At 29.3% G+C, this 18865-nt stretch overlaps 1 protein-coding gene across 1 annotated transcript; it reads right to left on the bottom strand.

Moving 5' to 3' along the window:
- Positions 1–10496: 10496 nt before the first annotated feature.
- Positions 10497–11664, bottom strand: LOC111318058 (MLP-like protein 43). Its single transcript, XM_022920693.2, has 2 exons — positions 11258–11664; positions 10497–11063 (listed from the first exon to the last, which is right to left on the bottom strand). The coding sequence occupies exons 1-2, from the start codon at positions 11526–11528 to the stop codon at positions 10786–10788; spliced, it is 549 nt and encodes a 182-aa protein (XP_022776428.1). The 5' UTR covers positions 11529–11664; the 3' UTR covers positions 10497–10785.
- Positions 11665–18865: the final 7201 nt, after the last annotated feature.

The raw sequence follows: 18865 nt of genomic DNA, 5'->3' as shown, positions 1-18865 counted from the left end.
AAGACATGGTGATGTGAGTTCTGGAGTGCTTCGTACCATTATATTTTTTAAATTTTGATACTTTGAACTTATAAGGAATGACCACATCAGGGACTAGACAGAGTCTAGCAGCATCAACTGACCCATAAAAACCAAATCCTTCCACAGCCCGTAGCTTTTGCTCTAGCATACTAATCTTAGAGCATTCTTGAGTTTCCACTTTTATCTTTTCTTTCTCCTTCTCTTTTAGATCATCTAGAACAAGAATTGATTCTATTACTTTTTCAGTAAAGACAAGATTTATATAGCTATTATAATGCTCTGGGTTGAAAGCTGACGGTATTCCAGGATATGTTGGATATGTAAAGTGTTGTGACGGAACCTCTTGAGTAGACTGGGCTTGAGGTGGGTCAAAACCTGGAGGATATAAAGGGTTAGCCACTTCTTGCAACGAGGGAACTTGTTGGCTTGTATCTTTTTCAACTCTTTTTCCCTTATTCAGCCTATTAAGAGCATCCAGGATCTTACTTAACTCACTTTCAATCTTTTTCTGTGCTTTTTCTATCTTTTTAAATCTGTGAGAATTTTTTTATTCCATTTGTCTGACTCTGGATCTTGTGTTGTATCGATGGGCAGGGTTCTTACTAGATGGAGCTATCCTTGAACCTTTAGCACCATAATTATGATTAAAAATGTTATGCTATGCTTTATGTATGATGCTTTGATGTACGAATGAAATGTACATTTTCTTGAATGAAATCTAATATGAAAATGGATGCAGATGCATACAATCAGACAAACAACATAGTTAGTTCCATGGATGAAATGAAAGTGATGCTGATGCATAATGTTACATATGATAATGATGCACAAAGTTAAACAATCAAAATGATTAGATAAACACCCTTTTTGTGTCTTAATTTCAGGGTATATCTATCATTGGGTAGAAAAGACTCTATCTTAGGGTTAGGCACTTCTAAGGTTCACTATATGTGGTTCAAGGTCAAAGTTTAAAGGTCTTCAAATTGCTCCTTACATCCTTGTCCATCACAGACTAGTAAGGCACCCTAATCCTCACTCATTACAGGCTACAAGTGAAAAAGGTTTAATTTGAGTAGGAGTATTTCGCTAGCCACTGCGGAGGCATTAGACCTCACGAAAGTAATAGGTATTTTACTCCCTCCTGAGAGGACGGAGCTCGGGTATAGAGCTCATGTTATGCACATGCATATGAATGACATAATTAACAAGGTAAATAAACATGAATGAATAATAACACATATATACAAACAGGTTCAATTTTATTAGGCTTTTGGATAACATAAATTATTTGCTGGCCTGACTCTCAAAGTCCCCAGTGGAGTCACCAAGCTGTCATAACGTCTAGATTTGAGGACTATCGCTAGATCTTGACTTTTAGGAGTCGCCACCAATCTTTTTTATCTAGGTGCGATTGGGCACCTAAGGAATCTGTCCTTTCAGGGAACACCTAAGTTTAAGGGTCCCTAAAAGAATAGGTTTAGGTCTACTAACCAGAACAGGGTTCGAGAGTTCGGTTACGTGTGAGAAAGGTTATAGCACCCTCACAACGCCCATCAAAAGATAGTACCAGCTTAAATTTGTGTTATCCAATGAGCCTTAAAAATTTACCAAGTGATTAATTATTGAAAATTATTCTCAATTGACTCTAATACTTTTAGCAAAAAATTGAGAAAATTCCCTCACCTCAAGAGTTTGCAAGAAAACTATTGTTTCACTTGCAGAGGCTCCATCGTCAGATTATTTAAAGAAAAAAAATAAAAATAAAAAATAAAAAAAAGAGGAAGAAAATGATGATTGTTCTTGTGCAGGAAAAATTGATACTTTCAACTTTTCCCTAAAAATATTCTTTTGAAATTTTAATTTCGAGAAAAATTGATACTTTCAATTTTTCCTTAAAAACCTTTTTTGAAAATTTATTTTTTAAGAAAAATTGATACTTTCAACTTTTTCTCAAAAACCCTTTTTTGAAATGTTATTTTTAAAGAAAATTGATACTTTCAACTTTTCCTCAAAAACCCTTTTTTGAAATTTTATTTTAAAAGAAAATTGATACTTTCAACTTTTCCTCAAAAACCCTTTTTTGAAATTTTATTTTAAAAGAAAATTGATACTTTCAACTTTTCTTCAAAAATATTTTTTGGAAACTTTGATTTTCAAGGAAAATTGATACTTTCAACTTTTCTTCAAAAACTTTTTTTTGAAAATTTATTTTTAAGGAAAATTGATACTTTCAACTTTTCTTCAAAAAAACTTTTTTTGAAATTTTATTTTAAAGGAAAATTGATACTTTCAACTTTTTCCCAAAAATATTTTTTTTGGATTTTATTTAAAGAAAATAAAATAATAAAACAAAATAAAAATGAGAAATAAAAATAAATAAATAAATAAAGAAAAGTAAAATAAAAATAAAATAAAGATGAAAGAACATTAAATAAACCTAATCTAATAAATAAAAATATATAAATAAATAAATTAATTAAAAAAATCTGGAGCGACTCAGAAAACGGCTCGGCTCGGCTCGGCTCAAGGAAAAAAAACGACTCGAAAAAGCGGCTCGGGACGTCGGCTCGACTCGGGTAGGTGGAACACGTGTGGGTCACAAAACGGGTCGATGCTCGGGTCAGGTTAGATCTCGATAAAACGCGCGGATCCTCTAGGTTGTTTAACACAAAAACGGCGTCATTTTGAGAGGGTATATAAGGCTTTTCCCTTTATTTTTCAACAGAAACCTTCTTCCCTCTCTCTCTCTTCTTCCTTTTTCTCTCGCTTCTCTCTAAAATGGCTAAAGAACTCCGGTTGAATATTCACCGGATTCTGAAATTTTTCATCGAAATCTGGATTTTTCGCTGGAAGTTCATCGAAAAGTTGGTCGATTTCTGGGATTCTTCATCGGAAGCTGGGCAGCTGGCCAGAAACTTCAAAGTTGGTCGAAATTGTAATCGAAAAATTTAACTTTCACCGAAAAATTCAATCGGAATCTGAAATTTTCCAGAAATTTTCAGAAAAATTTTTCGCCAAAAATCTCCAAAAAAGTTTTTTGATTCCCTCAGCTATTCTAACACTTCTCAACCTTCTTTTAGCCTTCAAAAATCTTCTACACGCCCTTTTCTCTCAATCAGTAGCTTTTTGCTCATTGTTTTTCTCTTTGTGTCCTTCTTTCAGTTCCAGTACCTATTTATAGGGATTGATCAGAAGAGTTTTTGATCAATCCCTATTCCTTTTTGGATGGAGATTCAGTCTTTGAATCCAATTTGGATTCTAATTGAATCCCCATTCACGGTAGGATTCTTCAAAGATCAATCTCAACCCAAAAAAAAGAAAAAAAATTTGATAAACGAAAAAAAAATCAGATAAACAAAAAAAAATATAACAGATAATTAAAAATAATAATAAGATAAATAAAAATATTACAAGATAAATAAAAAAAATAAATTATAATAATAAATATATAACTAGATAAATAAAATACATATATAGATATTAACAGAAAAAAATAATAAATAAAGATATACATATATTAATACATAGTAATAATAAATAAATAATAAATACATAAAATACAAAAGAAAGAAAAAAAATAAAATAAAAATAAAGATACAAAATAAAAACCAAATTGGGCTTACCCATTTGGACCAGGCCCAATTGATCCGGGCCTGGACCAAATTGGGTATCTACAAATGTAATTTAACAGCTTGGATTTTTGAGTCAAAAAGTGATAATAGTTGAGACAAATAAAAGTAAGAGGAAGGTTGTTGAAGATGTAACTGCCATTCAAAAAAGTCAAATTGTAGCTTTTAAAGGAAACAATGGGAAACACAAAATCTGACCAACACTTCTATTGAGTATTCCTACTAGAATAATTTGGTTTTTATATTGTGTTAACTATTTTTATGTTATTGTTTTAAGAACAATTTTTATTCAAACTTCTATTGACTAAATGTTATGTGTAAAAACATGTTATGTGTAGTTTAATGATGATGTAGCCATATTGAACATGCATTTCTATTTCTATTTCTAATGTAGCAATTTTCGCTATCAAATTACTTTACTCATAACATATTGGAAATTTAACATATTACAAATTTACTCATTTTTATTATCAAATTGCTTTTATAAAGCAACCATTTTTTTTAATTTCTTTTATCATCCAAAGAAATAGAAAATACCAAAAAGTTTAAATTGACAACTAATAATATTGATTCAATTGGCATTGACATAATAGGAGTTTGAACCAACATTTACATCTCAAATATCATTTGCATCTCTAACCCACTATCAAGCATACAAGCTAAGTTTCTTTCTTTTTTTTTTTTTGCACTAAAAATAATTTCACAAAACAAAAGTATAAAAAAGAATAAGATAACCTAAATTATTTTCTAGTTGCCATCTTTACCGTGTCCATCAAAAATTTTATTGCTTTCTTTCAATTTTAACCTCAAAATACTAAATTCTCTTTTTAACTGCATATTTCTGCAATAATTTTAGCTTCAACAATATTTTCCTTTAACTTGGAAACTTTATATTTCAAACTTTGAATATGACCGTATAAATTTTTTTCCTCTTTTTAGCTATAGAATAATCTTTTTCACTTTGTCATAAATTTTAATATCATGCCATAACAAAATCTACAAACAGTGTATGTAATTACACCAAAGTAATATTAGCAAATTTAGCCAAAAAATATAAATTTTATTGCAAATTATTTTGTTCAAAATTATCAAATAATGTGGGCATCTATAAAATCTTTTACCATGAGTCTAATTCATCTATAAAATCCACCTTGCTGCCCTTATATTGCAGTAGCAAAAGTAATAGGTGACTAGTTAAAATTAACTTATACATGTTTATATCATAAGACCCTCTTTTAAAAAACCTTCAATTTTAATATTTTGAAGAACAAATAAAAAAAATCTTGACCCAAACTAGAGCTTGAGAAAAATCTAAAATTTTTATTAATCTTGAATTTACGTTGTTAGATGAACTTATATTTGAAGCAGACATTGTGTTCAGATTCTACTTTGAAAATAAATTTTTTAACGTTTTATGTTGAAAAACAAGAAGAAATGAAAGTGATTGTAGACTTGCAATTCATAACCCTAAGTTTTGAATAGAAAAGATAAAGAAGAAGGGAAATGAAATAGGCTTATAGAAAAAAGGCAAGAGCCTTTCTATCTTTCATTCCACGTGGAAAACTAGGTAGTGTTTGATTTCAAAAAATATAGTCTTTTTCTGTTTTCATTTCTTTGAAAAATGAAAAATATGAGTGAAAATATATTTAGTAATTAAAAAATAAAAATAAATTTTTAGAAAACAAAAATAAAAATGGGTTGAAATAGGAAAAAAAAAGATGTTTTCAATTGAGAAAACAATGAATGTACTTACTTTTTTCCTTCTGTTTTGCAAATTACCTTATTTGAACATTTTTTTAATGGTATTAATTAATAAATATATATTATATTTATAATTAGATATAATTAGTAGTAATTTATTGAATATTTATTTATTTCCTATTTTTTATTTTTAAAAATTAATTTTTATTTTCTTTTACCAAATATAATTTTTAGAAAAAAAATTAAAAATTAAAAATATTTTCTTAAACCAAACAAGGCCTTAATTCCATATTATTTTCATCTATAAGGGTTTTTAAACCTACTAGCGTGTATTTTTCACAACCAAGTTTTTGTTGAAAAATTTTATATTATTATAAGTTAATAACATTTAAACTTTATTTGTATAAATTAAAATATTTAATTTTAAATTGAATAACTATTTAAATATTTAGCTTTAAGATTATTAAGTGAAAGAGACAAAAACAATCAACCAAATAAAATAAGATGTATCAAGAGGGAGTACTAAAAAGCTGAAAACGATAGGCAGAAACAAGGATAATCTTGGTAGCTATGCAGATGCAATTTCCTGGTTGGTTTGACTTACCGTGAACATAACTCCAATGGGTGATTGAACCCAAATGTATTACAAGAGAATGGAGAATGAATTCTGATGTGTTCCATTTTATAGACTAGCATTAGTACTGTGGAAATCAGGACAAATATGCTTAGTAGAATATAACAAACCTATGCTTGGTACTTGGAAGCTCATTCATAATTGTAATTGATGAAACTATTGAGTTGATGTACGTGATTGCTACTTTAGGCTCCTAGAGTTGGCGATTAATTAAGTTTTTTCTAAGATATGCAATTCATTTACCAATTTTTTACAAAATAAGTCAAAATTTGATATAAAAAAATTATATTACAAGTATTAAAATTTGAATTTCAAATCTGTTAAATATCATTCTTTAAAAATAATTATATCAATAAATTAAATTAAATTTTGAGTTAATTTATACGTTGTTTACTTATTTAAATCCAATGAAATTGCCATTTTATGCATAACAGTTCGTTCAATGAAGTGTTGATGCGGTTTTTCTAATTTGTCAGTGATGTCAATTTAATCACTTTACCTATAAATTTTATCAGTTCGCCCTAATTCTTTGTATGATCTCCTTCGATTCTTTGTGAAATATTCTTCGTGACTTAGCATTTCAATATATGGTTAGTGTTAATTAATGAAGTATATTTTTGTGGACCTGAATCAACTTGTATTTTTTTTTTATAAATATTAGTAGTAAAAAAAATCGTTACTTGATTTATCAGTAGAATATTAAATTTATTTAATAATAAAAATTAATATTGTTGATTTAGAATTATTTTAATGGTAAGGAGTTTCAAACAATTTTATTGTACATTTCATCCAATTTTATATTGATTTTTTGTTTATTGTTAATATATCTATTATTTCTTTCTTTTACTTGATGTATATTAAAGATTATTTGATTATATTAAAATTTCTACTATACATGTAGTTTTATATTAAAATCTTTCTTGTACCCCATCCGTCCTATTTTTCTTCAAATCTTTCTTGTACCCCATCCGTCCTATTTTTCCTCAAATTAGAGAAATTGATGGCTCTTCATTGGTTGTAATTCGGGAGAATTATTTTGCACATTGAACTTTTCCTTTAAATTAAGGTTGTTATAAAATATATTTTTAATTATTAAAATCGAAAGTTTAATATTTTATTTTAAAATAAATAATATGGAACCTTAACTGCGTTTATTAGATTGAACAACCATTCAGGGTATAATGGTAATTAACAAGAAAATTTTGATATTTTCAACAAAATAATTAACATGCGTAATTGTCCCATTAGGAAACTAGTAGTTGAGATCTCAGAGCATATTAATTTAATCATTGGTAGATATTTTTGGCGTGTTACTTATTTGGACATAAGACATAATAATAATTATAAGCAGTTATTAATATATAATTTTTTTTTTATGAAATTACAAATATAAGAAAAATAAGAGTGTAAACAAATATAATTTTGATAAATTATTCGTAAAAATATTTGATTTTTATTAATTTATATTATTTATTAAATTTAATAGATAATTTTGAATAATATTTTAATATTTATTTAATAAACAAACTAAACACAAATGATAATTTATTTCATTTGTTTATACTCATGAATAAATTAATTTAACATTTGTGAATAAATTTAATAAATATTTATTTATTTTTTTCTTTTATTAAAAGATGAATACTTTATGATTAAATATTTTTAACAAGATTTTAATTACAATTTAATATTAATACATTAAAAGGTACATATAACATATATTAAAAATATTTCATAATGTTTTATAAAATATTATTATAAATATAATTTTTAATCACCTAAAATGGACAACAAACAAGTTGTAAAGACTTTTACTAATAATATTTTTATCCCACATAGTTTGAAAAGCCAAGGTAGAGAAAGAAACTCTTTATAATAGGTATGCCCAATTCACTGTAACCCAAGTCATTGGTCTAAAAAAGGCAATTCATTAGTTATTAGTTTATATATATGTAAATATTTATAAATATATTTATTTAATATTTATGAACGAGTTTGTTTTAATTTAAATGAATTAATCTTAAATTGAACCTGAATTTTAATGTAAATGAATCAAACTTAATCATAATGTAAAAAATTTTTATTGAATAAACGAACGTGTCACAAACATAATAATATTTATTCTTATTCAGTTTATTATGATTCATATATAAAAATCACTGAATAATTAATCACCACACTAGAATATAACTAAAAAAATCTAACTTAAAATTGAATCAAACACACACACACATTATGACTTGAATCTAATATCTTAAGATTTTAGAAACTCTTTTTTACCGGTAAATCAAAACCCTGTTGATATTAATATATAATGGTAAGTTTGGTGTTACAAGTTAATATGAGGTTATAAATTTTTTTAAAGCAAAACGAATTTACAATACTATTATAAAAGTTGAGATGTATATGCCTTTTCACTTAAAAAAACACATTTTTTGTTTTACTAATATAAAACTAGCGATCTTTTAAACTAAAACAAACTTTTTTACACTAATTAAAAAAAAAACAAAACAAAACTACTCATCCATCAAGTAACTTTCTTTTTCTGAAAAAAAAAAAAACATGAATTTTATTTTATTTTTCAAAATATAGTTTTAATAAACTAGCAGGTATATTAATATACACTTTCCATATACTCGTAACAAAAAGCTCTTCATGTGGTGGTTCAAAAAAAGCTCTATTTGATTGTTATTTTGCTTCTTTTTTCTTGTATTTAGAAACTTAAAAATGTAATTCTTTACAAAATTAAATAACATGATTTGAAAAATATATTAAACACTAAAAATTCAATCAATTTTATACTTTTACATGGAGTACATTTGAATAATTTTTTTGGGAAAAGTAATGTATTTATTATCGAAGAAGCAGTAAAATTGCTACAAGCAATCACAATAGTGTCCAATAAGTACTATACAAACATATCTTTACTCAACTCCCATCTGTCATACAGTATTTGATTTACATGATCCAATGCCATATTCTTCACTCCTATTAGTCTTAGCCTTACTACATCTTTAATCTGTCTTATTAGCTGCTCCTTTGTGCATCATTCCGAGTTGTAGAGTCTCCTGTTTCTTCACCTAGATCATATGTATATAAGCTCTCCATGCTCTTCGTGGTATTACATAAACAAATGCCTATCCTTTTAACCTTCTCACTACCTTCTGGAACTTATTATAACGCTTCTAATCTCACATTGAAAGAATGTGTGGATATTGTATGATATATAAATTGAGACTTAAACTTAAAACTTGTGAGGTACTTTTTATGGGATAAAACTGTAAAACTTTCATATCAAAATGGATAATACCTCGCAAGTTAGATGTAAGTCTTCACATATGGTATTGGAGAGATCAGTCAGCGAAAACTAAGTGCTACATTGTGGGAGTCATTAAGTGTTATACGGTGGGGAACTACTTTTAAAATCTCAACGTTTGGTGTGATTTTGGTCTTGTAGTTGACTCAACTTGACATAAATATCAAGCTTTAAAGGTGGAGAGATTGTAACACTTCCAATATTCACATATTGGAAGAATATGTGAATATGATATAATATATAAGTTGAGATTTAAACCTAAAACTTGTAAGTCACATTTTGTATGATAAAATCATGAGACATTCGGATCAAAGCAAATAATACCTAGCAGGTTGGGAGTGGGTCTTCACAAATAGTATCAAAATGATCACCAGTCGGTGAAACTAAGTACTATATCGTACCTCTAAAATCCTGACATCTGGTATGATTTTGGTCTCATGGTTGAACTCGGCTTAAAATTTATTCACTTTTGTATATAATATATAAATATAATATACAAATATCAATAGAAACAGCTATACGTGATCACATTATGCAACTGTATATAGACACCGACATTCTAATTAAGATAAAATTTGTCTAAAAGTAATATGGACTTATCCAGTTAGAACTATAAATTAGAAAATAATTGCAATATAAAGGAACTATTAAAATCATTTTCGCAAGGCATACATACGATTCGTCCATGTGTACGGCCCATAAAGTAGCCCACAAACTAATTACAGTGGAATTGAGATTTTATTTCTACTCTTAGGCTAATAAAAAAAAAAGATAATACATTATTGAAATTTTCGATTTTTGAAGATATTTTTTTATTTTGTTTCGGACGAGAGACACTAAGAAGAAAAGAATAACAAGGGTTCTATATTGTTCTCTCTGTTTCAAAATACTTGTTTTTTATTGATTTTTTTAGTTAAAGCAACTTAATTTTGATCTTTATTTTTTAAAATACTATGTAAATTAATATTTTAAAACATATAGTTCGAAAATTTAAAATTTAAATTTTAAAATTCAAATTTTATAAAATTTATTTTTAAAATTTTAATTTTATTAAAAATAATAATAAAAGTTAAGTTAGTTTAATTAAAAAAAAACAATAAGAGACAGTAATTTTAGGACGGAGATTAGTTTAATTTGGTTCTAAATTTTTTGTTTAAACATCAAGGAGCATCGAATCTCAAATACACTATCTCCCAGGGAAAAACCAAAAATAGCACAAAAAAGTAGAAAGAAAATAAGAAATTATGAAATCATACATATATATCACACAAATAGAAGCGCAAAACACATTCAATTCGATACGCAAAACAACAAACATACGAGAACATACAAAGTTTCCCCTCTTGACAGCAGATCGATTCCAACATATATACAAATATTCAAACTAGAACTGAGAGGAAAGCTGTCAAGTTTATTCTTAGATCAGTACCAGTAGTAGTAGTAGTAGCAGTAGTAACAGCACATAATTCAACATGGGATTCAAATTAATTTGCTTGGGTGAGGTAAGAGTCGATGCCTTTGGAGACATCAACTACAAATTGGAGCAGTGTCTCTGGATGTGAAATGCCTTCGTGCAGCTTTTCGTATTCCAAAGTCCAGTGCACTATACTTCCCTGACCACCGCTCTTGGGTGAAGCTTGAATTGTGATTGAAAAACTCTTGTACTCCTTCATCAGATCTCCTTCAAGCACTCTGAAAGTGATGGAGTTTTTCTCAGCGTCTATCGCTTCAACTAACTCCTTTGCTTTTTTAGCCTTTCCATCTATGTATTATCCATTCCGAACAAACAAATTTTTAGTTATTTCAAAGAAAATTTTCTACTCTCAAGTACATGTGTATTAATTTTTTTTTCATTGTTAAAGAAAATTAGAAAAAGATGCAGATAACACTGAGATAAATAAAGGAAAAGAAATCAAGCCAAAAGAGTGAAAGATTTTTTGGTTTATAATGATATACCATGCACATAACTCCAGCAGACAATGGAACCGACGGTCCCCCAATCACCCTCATGTAAATCACATCCCTGTATCTTGTCGTTGCAAGTATGGTGAACATGGTGCGGTTTGTTGCTGAACATATCATGAAACTGTTGGGGAGAAGCCTTGATCTCTACATCAGTCTCAAGCTTACCAGCCAGAACCGATGACGCCATTATTTCACTCCAAGATATCTCTTGATTATAGCAAGATCTAGCTTTCAAGAAGAGGTATTTTTCAGTGCAATGCATATTTGCATTGGCCGGTGCCCTTTTATAGACTAGAGTCTTTGTCTAGGCAGCAATCCTCTCCGACTGATACTTCTCATATTCATATTGCTCAGCCACTTCTCGCCCCCCACGTATGTGCGTAACTTTAAAAATTTAATTTCGGAAAAAAAATACTAGTATAAAAACTTACCCACTATTATTTAATCCAACATCTACGCTTTCAAAAATTGAATTCGATTTTTTTTATATTTAAGAGAGAAACAGTGGAAGATGTTGGTCGTTGGAGACATTAACACCCCATACCACTGTAGACATCGGTTTTATCCGAGTCTACCATTAATAATAATAATAATAATAATAATAATAATAAAAAATATATTTTAAAAATAATTATTAATTTTATAAAAAACTAATAAAAACAAATAAAAAAAAAAAGAGAAACAAAAAACGATAGAAAGCAGGGCGACTGATGCCTGGCACCAACCATCCTGCAGCCACCACTAGTTGCCCACGTTAACCACCCTACAGCCACCCTACAGCCATCACCTGTTCCCCTTTTGAATTCTTTAAAACCCCCCAACTTCTTCCCATTGGCTCTCTCGGACCCTTCTTTTTCGAAAGCTTTCTCAGACACACGAAGAGCGGACCCTTCATTACTGCCCAGCCTCCCTTTCAACAAGCTTTTGAATACCCAAAGTCCTATCCTCCCACAAAACTTCCTACCCATCATAAAACCAAACAAAAACCCAATCCAGAATACAAAAAAAATAGAACAAACCAAAAAAAGGACAAACACAGTCCTCCCCATAGGGAGGAACCCAGCGTCAAGTTACCTGCAAAAAGGAAGATATATCAGTTTTTGTTCACAACAAAAAAAAAGGAAAAACAGAAACTTTGAGCCTCGATCAATGTTTTCGATAAAAAGAAGGTCGGATCTAAGAATAGTGCATTAAAGAGCGCTTCTGGGAGTAGCTTGGTATTTTTCGATCACCAAAGACCGTCGGCAGCGACCACCGACGGTGACCCAAAAAGTGGATGGCACGACGGTCTGGCTATTGGACAGTGAGAGAGCTCTGGAGCTCTCCCCCGTTTTTTTTTTCTAAAACAAAACAGAATGAACAAAAATTTTTTTTCAGTTATATATAAAAGACTAAGGAGCAAAACGACGTTGTTTTAGGTCAAGGAGGATCTGCACGTTGACCCAGATCCAACCCGGGATCCGTGCAACCTGACCCGTGGACCCGTTCCTCCAACAGCTGCTGATCGGTCCAATTGAACCGGTTTGACCGGATCGAACAGTAAACCGTTAGCCTAAATCGTTGACTGAACCATAGAACCGATCAGACTAGTCCAGACCAGCGTTAACCGAACCGTTGACCGGTCCGGTTCAGGTAAAAAAATTTTTTTTTTGAATTTTCTAAAATTTTTTTATATTATTATTTTTGTTATTTTAAGTTTTTTTATTTATTCTTGCATGATAAATTTTTAAATTTGTTAGAATAAATGTCTCATTGTTTTAATAATAATAAAAATGAAAACGATTAAAAATATATATTAAAAATGTTCAAAAAAATAATAATAATAATAATTATTATTATTTTCCCTGCTAGATGTTGGAGGGAATAAAAAATATTTTTTTAAAGAAATAATTCCGCCTAGATGTTGGAAAATTATTATTAATAAAATTTCATAAAAAATATATACATAAGAAAATTTTAATTAATTTTCAAAAATCATTAAAATCAAATTTGCTCCAAAAATCCGTCTAGATGTTGGAGATTTTTAGAGAAGTTCGCATTTTCTTAAAAACGAAACTTTTTTTTAAAACCAAAACCCTAGGATTCTAAAAACCCTAAAATTCAAAATCCCTTAAATCCAAACCCCATAAGATCCGAAACCTTAAAACCTTTAAACCCTTACATCCAAACCCCATAAAATCCAAAACCCTAAAATCTCAACCTTTAAATCCAAACTCCAAAATTCAAAACCACTTAAATCAAAACCCTTAAAATTCGAATCTTCAAAATCTTGAAACTCTAACCTTTAAAACCTTTATTCAAGCCCTTACCCAAACATCCTGTAAATCTTAAGGACACGTGTGAAAATCTCATTTGAAGTAATTTGTTTTCGAATATCGCCTAGATGACAGGGTATTTAGGAAATTTTATTTCGTTAAGTCTTTTCACACGATTTCTTAGTTCGCATTAATAATAAGATTAATAAATAAAAAGTATAACAGTAAATTGGGATCTTAAATATAAACAGTCACACCTAAGCTCTGCCTAGATGTTGGTGAGTCGAGGTGGCTTCATTATACTTAAGAATCCAACTTTTAAATTGCATCTTATTTTGCATAACATTCATTGGCATACATACGTTAGCACGTTATTATCAGTATTTATTTGCACTATTCTATCTTTAATTTTTATTTACTATTTGATGATAAAATATTTTATAATTAAAAAATAAATAATACTTTAAAAGAATTATGATATTATAAAATAAAATAAAAATAACGTTTCGAAGGAAATAATTTTTGGTACTCTGTCTAGATGTTGGAGAGTCATTAACATTTATCTTCTATAAAGATTGTTATTTCATTTTAAGGATTGTTGTGTTAAATCTTAAGCGAAAAGAGTTATTTTAAATTCTACCTAGATGTTGGAGAATTTTAAGATAATTCTTTAACTTAAAGATTTTTTCAATATTTCTAAATAAAACTTTTAGCAAAAATATTTTTTAGAATGAAGGAAATTAGTGTTAAATTTCAAATTAAAACCATTTTTATCCAACACCGAAAATAGCGCATAATTAAATGGTACCAATTTATGGGCGTTGTGGGGGTGCTAATCCTTCCCTACATGTAACCGACTCCAAACCCAACCTGATTTTTCGTAGACCAAAATTTATCTTTTTGATAAACTTTAAACCCCTTTTTATAGTTTTATTAGAAAGATAAACTTTTGAGTGGCCAATTACACCTTAACAAAGATTGGTGATGACTCCTCCTTTTATTTCTCTTGATTTTAAAATACCTTTTATGTCTGGCGGTCTCAAAATCGTTATGACAGCTTGGCGACTCCACTGGGGATTTGTTTGAGAGTCAGGCCAAAATTTTAATTATGCGCTATTGACAATGGTTGGATTTAATTGATTTTATTTGATATTTAATTTAATTTCTTTTATTTTATTTTTTGAAAACATCCATGTTAATAAATAAAATAAATTATGTGTTAGTTATTACTTTATTTTGATTTTGTTTTTGGTTATGATTTATTCATGTTATTTTGATTAATACATTACCTTGCACACACTATGCATATTCATTCGCATGCATGAGCTATATACCCGAACTTCATCCTTTTTAGAAGGAAGTGAAGTAGCTACGCTCTCGTGAGGTGATAACCTTCGTATTTGCTAGCAAAACACTTCCATTCAGATTGAACCCTTTTCGTTAATAACCCATAATAGGCGAGGATCGAAGAACCTTACTAGTCTATAGTAGGCGATGATGTGAGGAATAGTCTGGGAACCTTTAGACATATAAATCCTAACCCAGCATATCGTGAGCCATAGGAAACCTGCCTAGGATAGAGCCATGCCACCTTTTTAGAAAATTACCAAAAATTAGGACATTATACGTTATATTATTTTGTCGTATGGTTATTATATTATTTATCTTACTTGTTTGTTTTGAATTCTTGAGTTATTTTATTTTATTTTATTATTTTTCTTTTTTTTTATTGTGTGCATTATATTTGAATATGTGGTATTTATTTTAGGTCAATCATTGAAAAAAAAAAACAAAAAAAAGATAAAAGAACATTTCCAAAGATTATGGATTTTTCTTAAATTCTCTATTTATTGACCGAATAAAGACTAATTTTCAAGCCTTATTTCTTTCTTTTTTCTTTCTCAAAACAAAAAATTTCGTATTTTATTTCATTTTTCGCATTTCATACATCATACATGTATCTCATCCCATGCGCATTATAATAGGATAATACGTGCATTCCATCTCATCCATATCAATAGGTAACACACATATTTTACTTCATGCACATGCATCCCATGCACTTCTTGATAAGTAGTGCATGCATTATATCTCGTTACGTATCTTAAGGCAGTGTTTACTTTATTAAGCCAGCACAACACATGCATTGCATTTCATACATACATATCTCATACATACAGTAAGTCCGTGCATTTCATACAAGTATGTTGCATTAGTCATAAGAATAAATCTCACCATTCATGTAAATATGTCATCGCATTTCATACATATAGATTCATGAATACATATGAGGCATACATTGCATTTTTTTTTTGCATACACATTCATGGTTGACGAAAATTTTTATTTAGGTCTTTGTACATATAAAAATCCATTGTCATAAATATATATGCATTTCGTGACATTCTCATATTCATGTATTCATAAACATACTTTGTGTCTCTTTGTTTTTGTGATATTCATTCAATAAGGGTAACAGTCTAGAATTTTTAGTCTAAGTCCCGAAATAAAATATCTGTCTTGGTAGAAATTAGAATGGCAAAAATGGGAGATCAATTGGAAGCAAAGATTAGTTCTTTGGAGTTGAATTAAGAGGAATTATGGCTTGAGCTTCGAGAGATGAAATGACAAATTGCTCAATTGATAGAAATGGTTAAAGGTAGTGGTGGAATTGAGTTTATTCCTCCTTAAGGATCATTGTCACTTTCGATTTCATCAAGTCAAGATCAATCGGCTCCTGTTAGTCTTAGCACTTTTCTAGAACAAACTAAGGCATTGGGTGATTTAAACAATGATCGAAGTTTGGACAAACTCAAGAGAAGAATAGGTGAACTAGCCAAGTATATGGCTAAGCTCAAAAGTTTGATTTTCAAACCAAAATCGCATGGCTTCAACCAACCATCACTAACTATTTTGAGTCATAACCTGTACCTAAATCTTTCTTATGACTACTTCCAACCTCATTTTCAAGCACCTAGGATTAGGCCCCCAAATATCATGCGACCTTCAAAAATTCCACACTTGAATCCATGTCTTCCACCTCATATTTCATAATCATTTGTTCAGTATGCTATCCAATCACCATTTTATCATCCTAATCTTTAACCTAGAGACCAATTATACCAGCACCTTTTTAGCAAAGCGAACCAACCATAGAACAGAAAAACTCTGGTAACACTAAAAGAAAAGCCCCTATTGATCCAATACCCATGTCCTACATAGAGTTGTACTCGGTGCTCTTAAGAAACTACCTCATTATCCCTATCCTTACTGAACATCGTAAACCACTTTTTTCTAAATGGTATAACCCTAATGCCCAATGTGAATACCATTTTGGTGTTGTGGGCCATTCTCTGAAAGACTATACAACTTTGAAACATCGGGTGCAGGGATTGATAAAAGTTGGATATCTGAGTTTTGATGCAAAAATGAAGCCAGTTATTCATGAAAACCCTTCACTGATCCATGCTGAGATAGCAAGTAGTACTATAGGTAACAGTAAAGTTGTCCAAGATGATGAATAAAAAGCTTTTAAAGCAAATGGTTGTCCTCTCTGATAATCAGAGTCAACTATTTTTGGATTTCTTAGGCGAAACAAGAGGGAGTAAGAATAGGTTTAGCACTTTTTGGCCTCAGCCCTAGAATGGTTCATGATGTGTAAACTTGGTACTTTTGAGAATGAATGAAAATTTTTTTTGGCCTAAATTTTTATGAATTGATGCCTTTGTCCACATTTAATAATTGGATGTCTAAAGGAGCTTGTAAAAAAAATAATGGTTGTGAATATGCCTTCATCCAACTTTTGAGAAAAAATGATTGGAAATGTCTCTAAAAACTTTTTTGACATGGTGATTTCTGATGAAATTATAGAAAATACAATCAAAAGTGGCAGGATTAAGTTAAAAGAGGTGATAGATGTTGAAGAAAAAAGTACATAAAAAAACAAAAGAGAGGTGCAAACAGTGACAATGGAGGGGCATCTACCTAATAGTTTTATCCCGTACAATCATTTTCCTATTTATCAATCTCATCACCTAATCATAAACCATATCTCTCAAAACCCATATCTTTGCCAACCAAGCCAGTATTTGGGCTTTTCAGTAAATTTTCATCCTCAAATGGTCATTCATGATCTTGTTCCTACATTTGAACCCACCACCCGATCGATAAAGAATCAAAAGAGACTAAGGAATGATCAAGAGAAATGATCCATCCCTATTTCTCACCTTTTACCTTTGTTAATAGAAGGTCGATATCTTACTCATGTGCTTTTAAAAATAACACCAAATCCATCAGTAAGGAGTTATGATCCTAATGACAAGTGTGATTACCATATGAGGATAATTAGCCACTCAACTGAAAAATACAGACAGTTGAAAGAAAAGGTTGAAGATCTTATCAAGAATGGTATTTTGACTCCGAAGGTTATAGAACAATAGAAGTTGTTGACTCCATTCAGTTGTCAAATGTGAGAAGTTGAGATGAAAATGGAGGTTTCGTGTTTTGAAAATCAGGATATGATGATTTTTTTTATTGTATATGTATGACATGTGCATTATGTCTCTAGAAGTTATCTAACTTATTTTGGAAAAATTGAATACTTTGGATATTTTTCATGAAATTTTTTCTTTATGCATTTGTTTGAATAAAAGTTCCACATAAGCAATTTTAAAAAAAATAAAAAAAGAAAAAAAAGAAAAAAAGTTTTTTTTTGCAATAAAGATAGAATGATTCTTAAGGAAAATGATTATTAATATTAGGAAAAAGCTCATCAAATACTTTCACACCTTTTCAAATACTTTCATGACCTTAATCACTCAAATGATTAGACTCATCAACCACAACCTTTTAGGGAATGTGAGTTTGAGTTCATACCTTAAAGGGCCGATAATCTTTTCTTGGACAAAGAACAAAAGAGATTAATTTTAAAATTTTATTTTGAATTTCAAAAATCAGATACTCTTTCAAATTTTCAATTGATAATTCAATGTGTGTCAAATTTTTGCTATGACCATAGATATAAAAATGCTTGAGCTATTTTCTTAAATAACATTTGTTTCATGTCTTAAGGCACACTAAGAAAAAAAAGAATCTCTTTTTGCCTAAGATAATTTATTTCATACCTTTATACCTTTTCTCTTCTTTTTATCAAGAAAATACCAAAATAATTTTAGAGCTCAAAGAGCCTTTTTAAACTATGCGATCGATCCTATACGATTTGATTGTCATTAGAACCTTGAGTAAAAAAAGATGAAAAAACAAAAAAAAACAAAAAAAGTAAAAAAAAAAAGAGAAAAAAAAACAAACAAAAGGGACATATTCAATGATTTGCTCTTCTAGCCAA

The sequence above is a fragment of the Durio zibethinus genome, chromosome 2 (genome assembly GCF_047325235.1).
Source record: "Durio zibethinus cultivar Kanyao isolate XHJ-2024 chromosome 2, ASM4732523v1, whole genome shotgun sequence".
NCBI lineage: Eukaryota > Viridiplantae > Streptophyta > Magnoliopsida > Malvales > Malvaceae > Durio > Durio zibethinus.
This window is presented reverse-complemented; position numbering and strand designations above follow the sequence as displayed.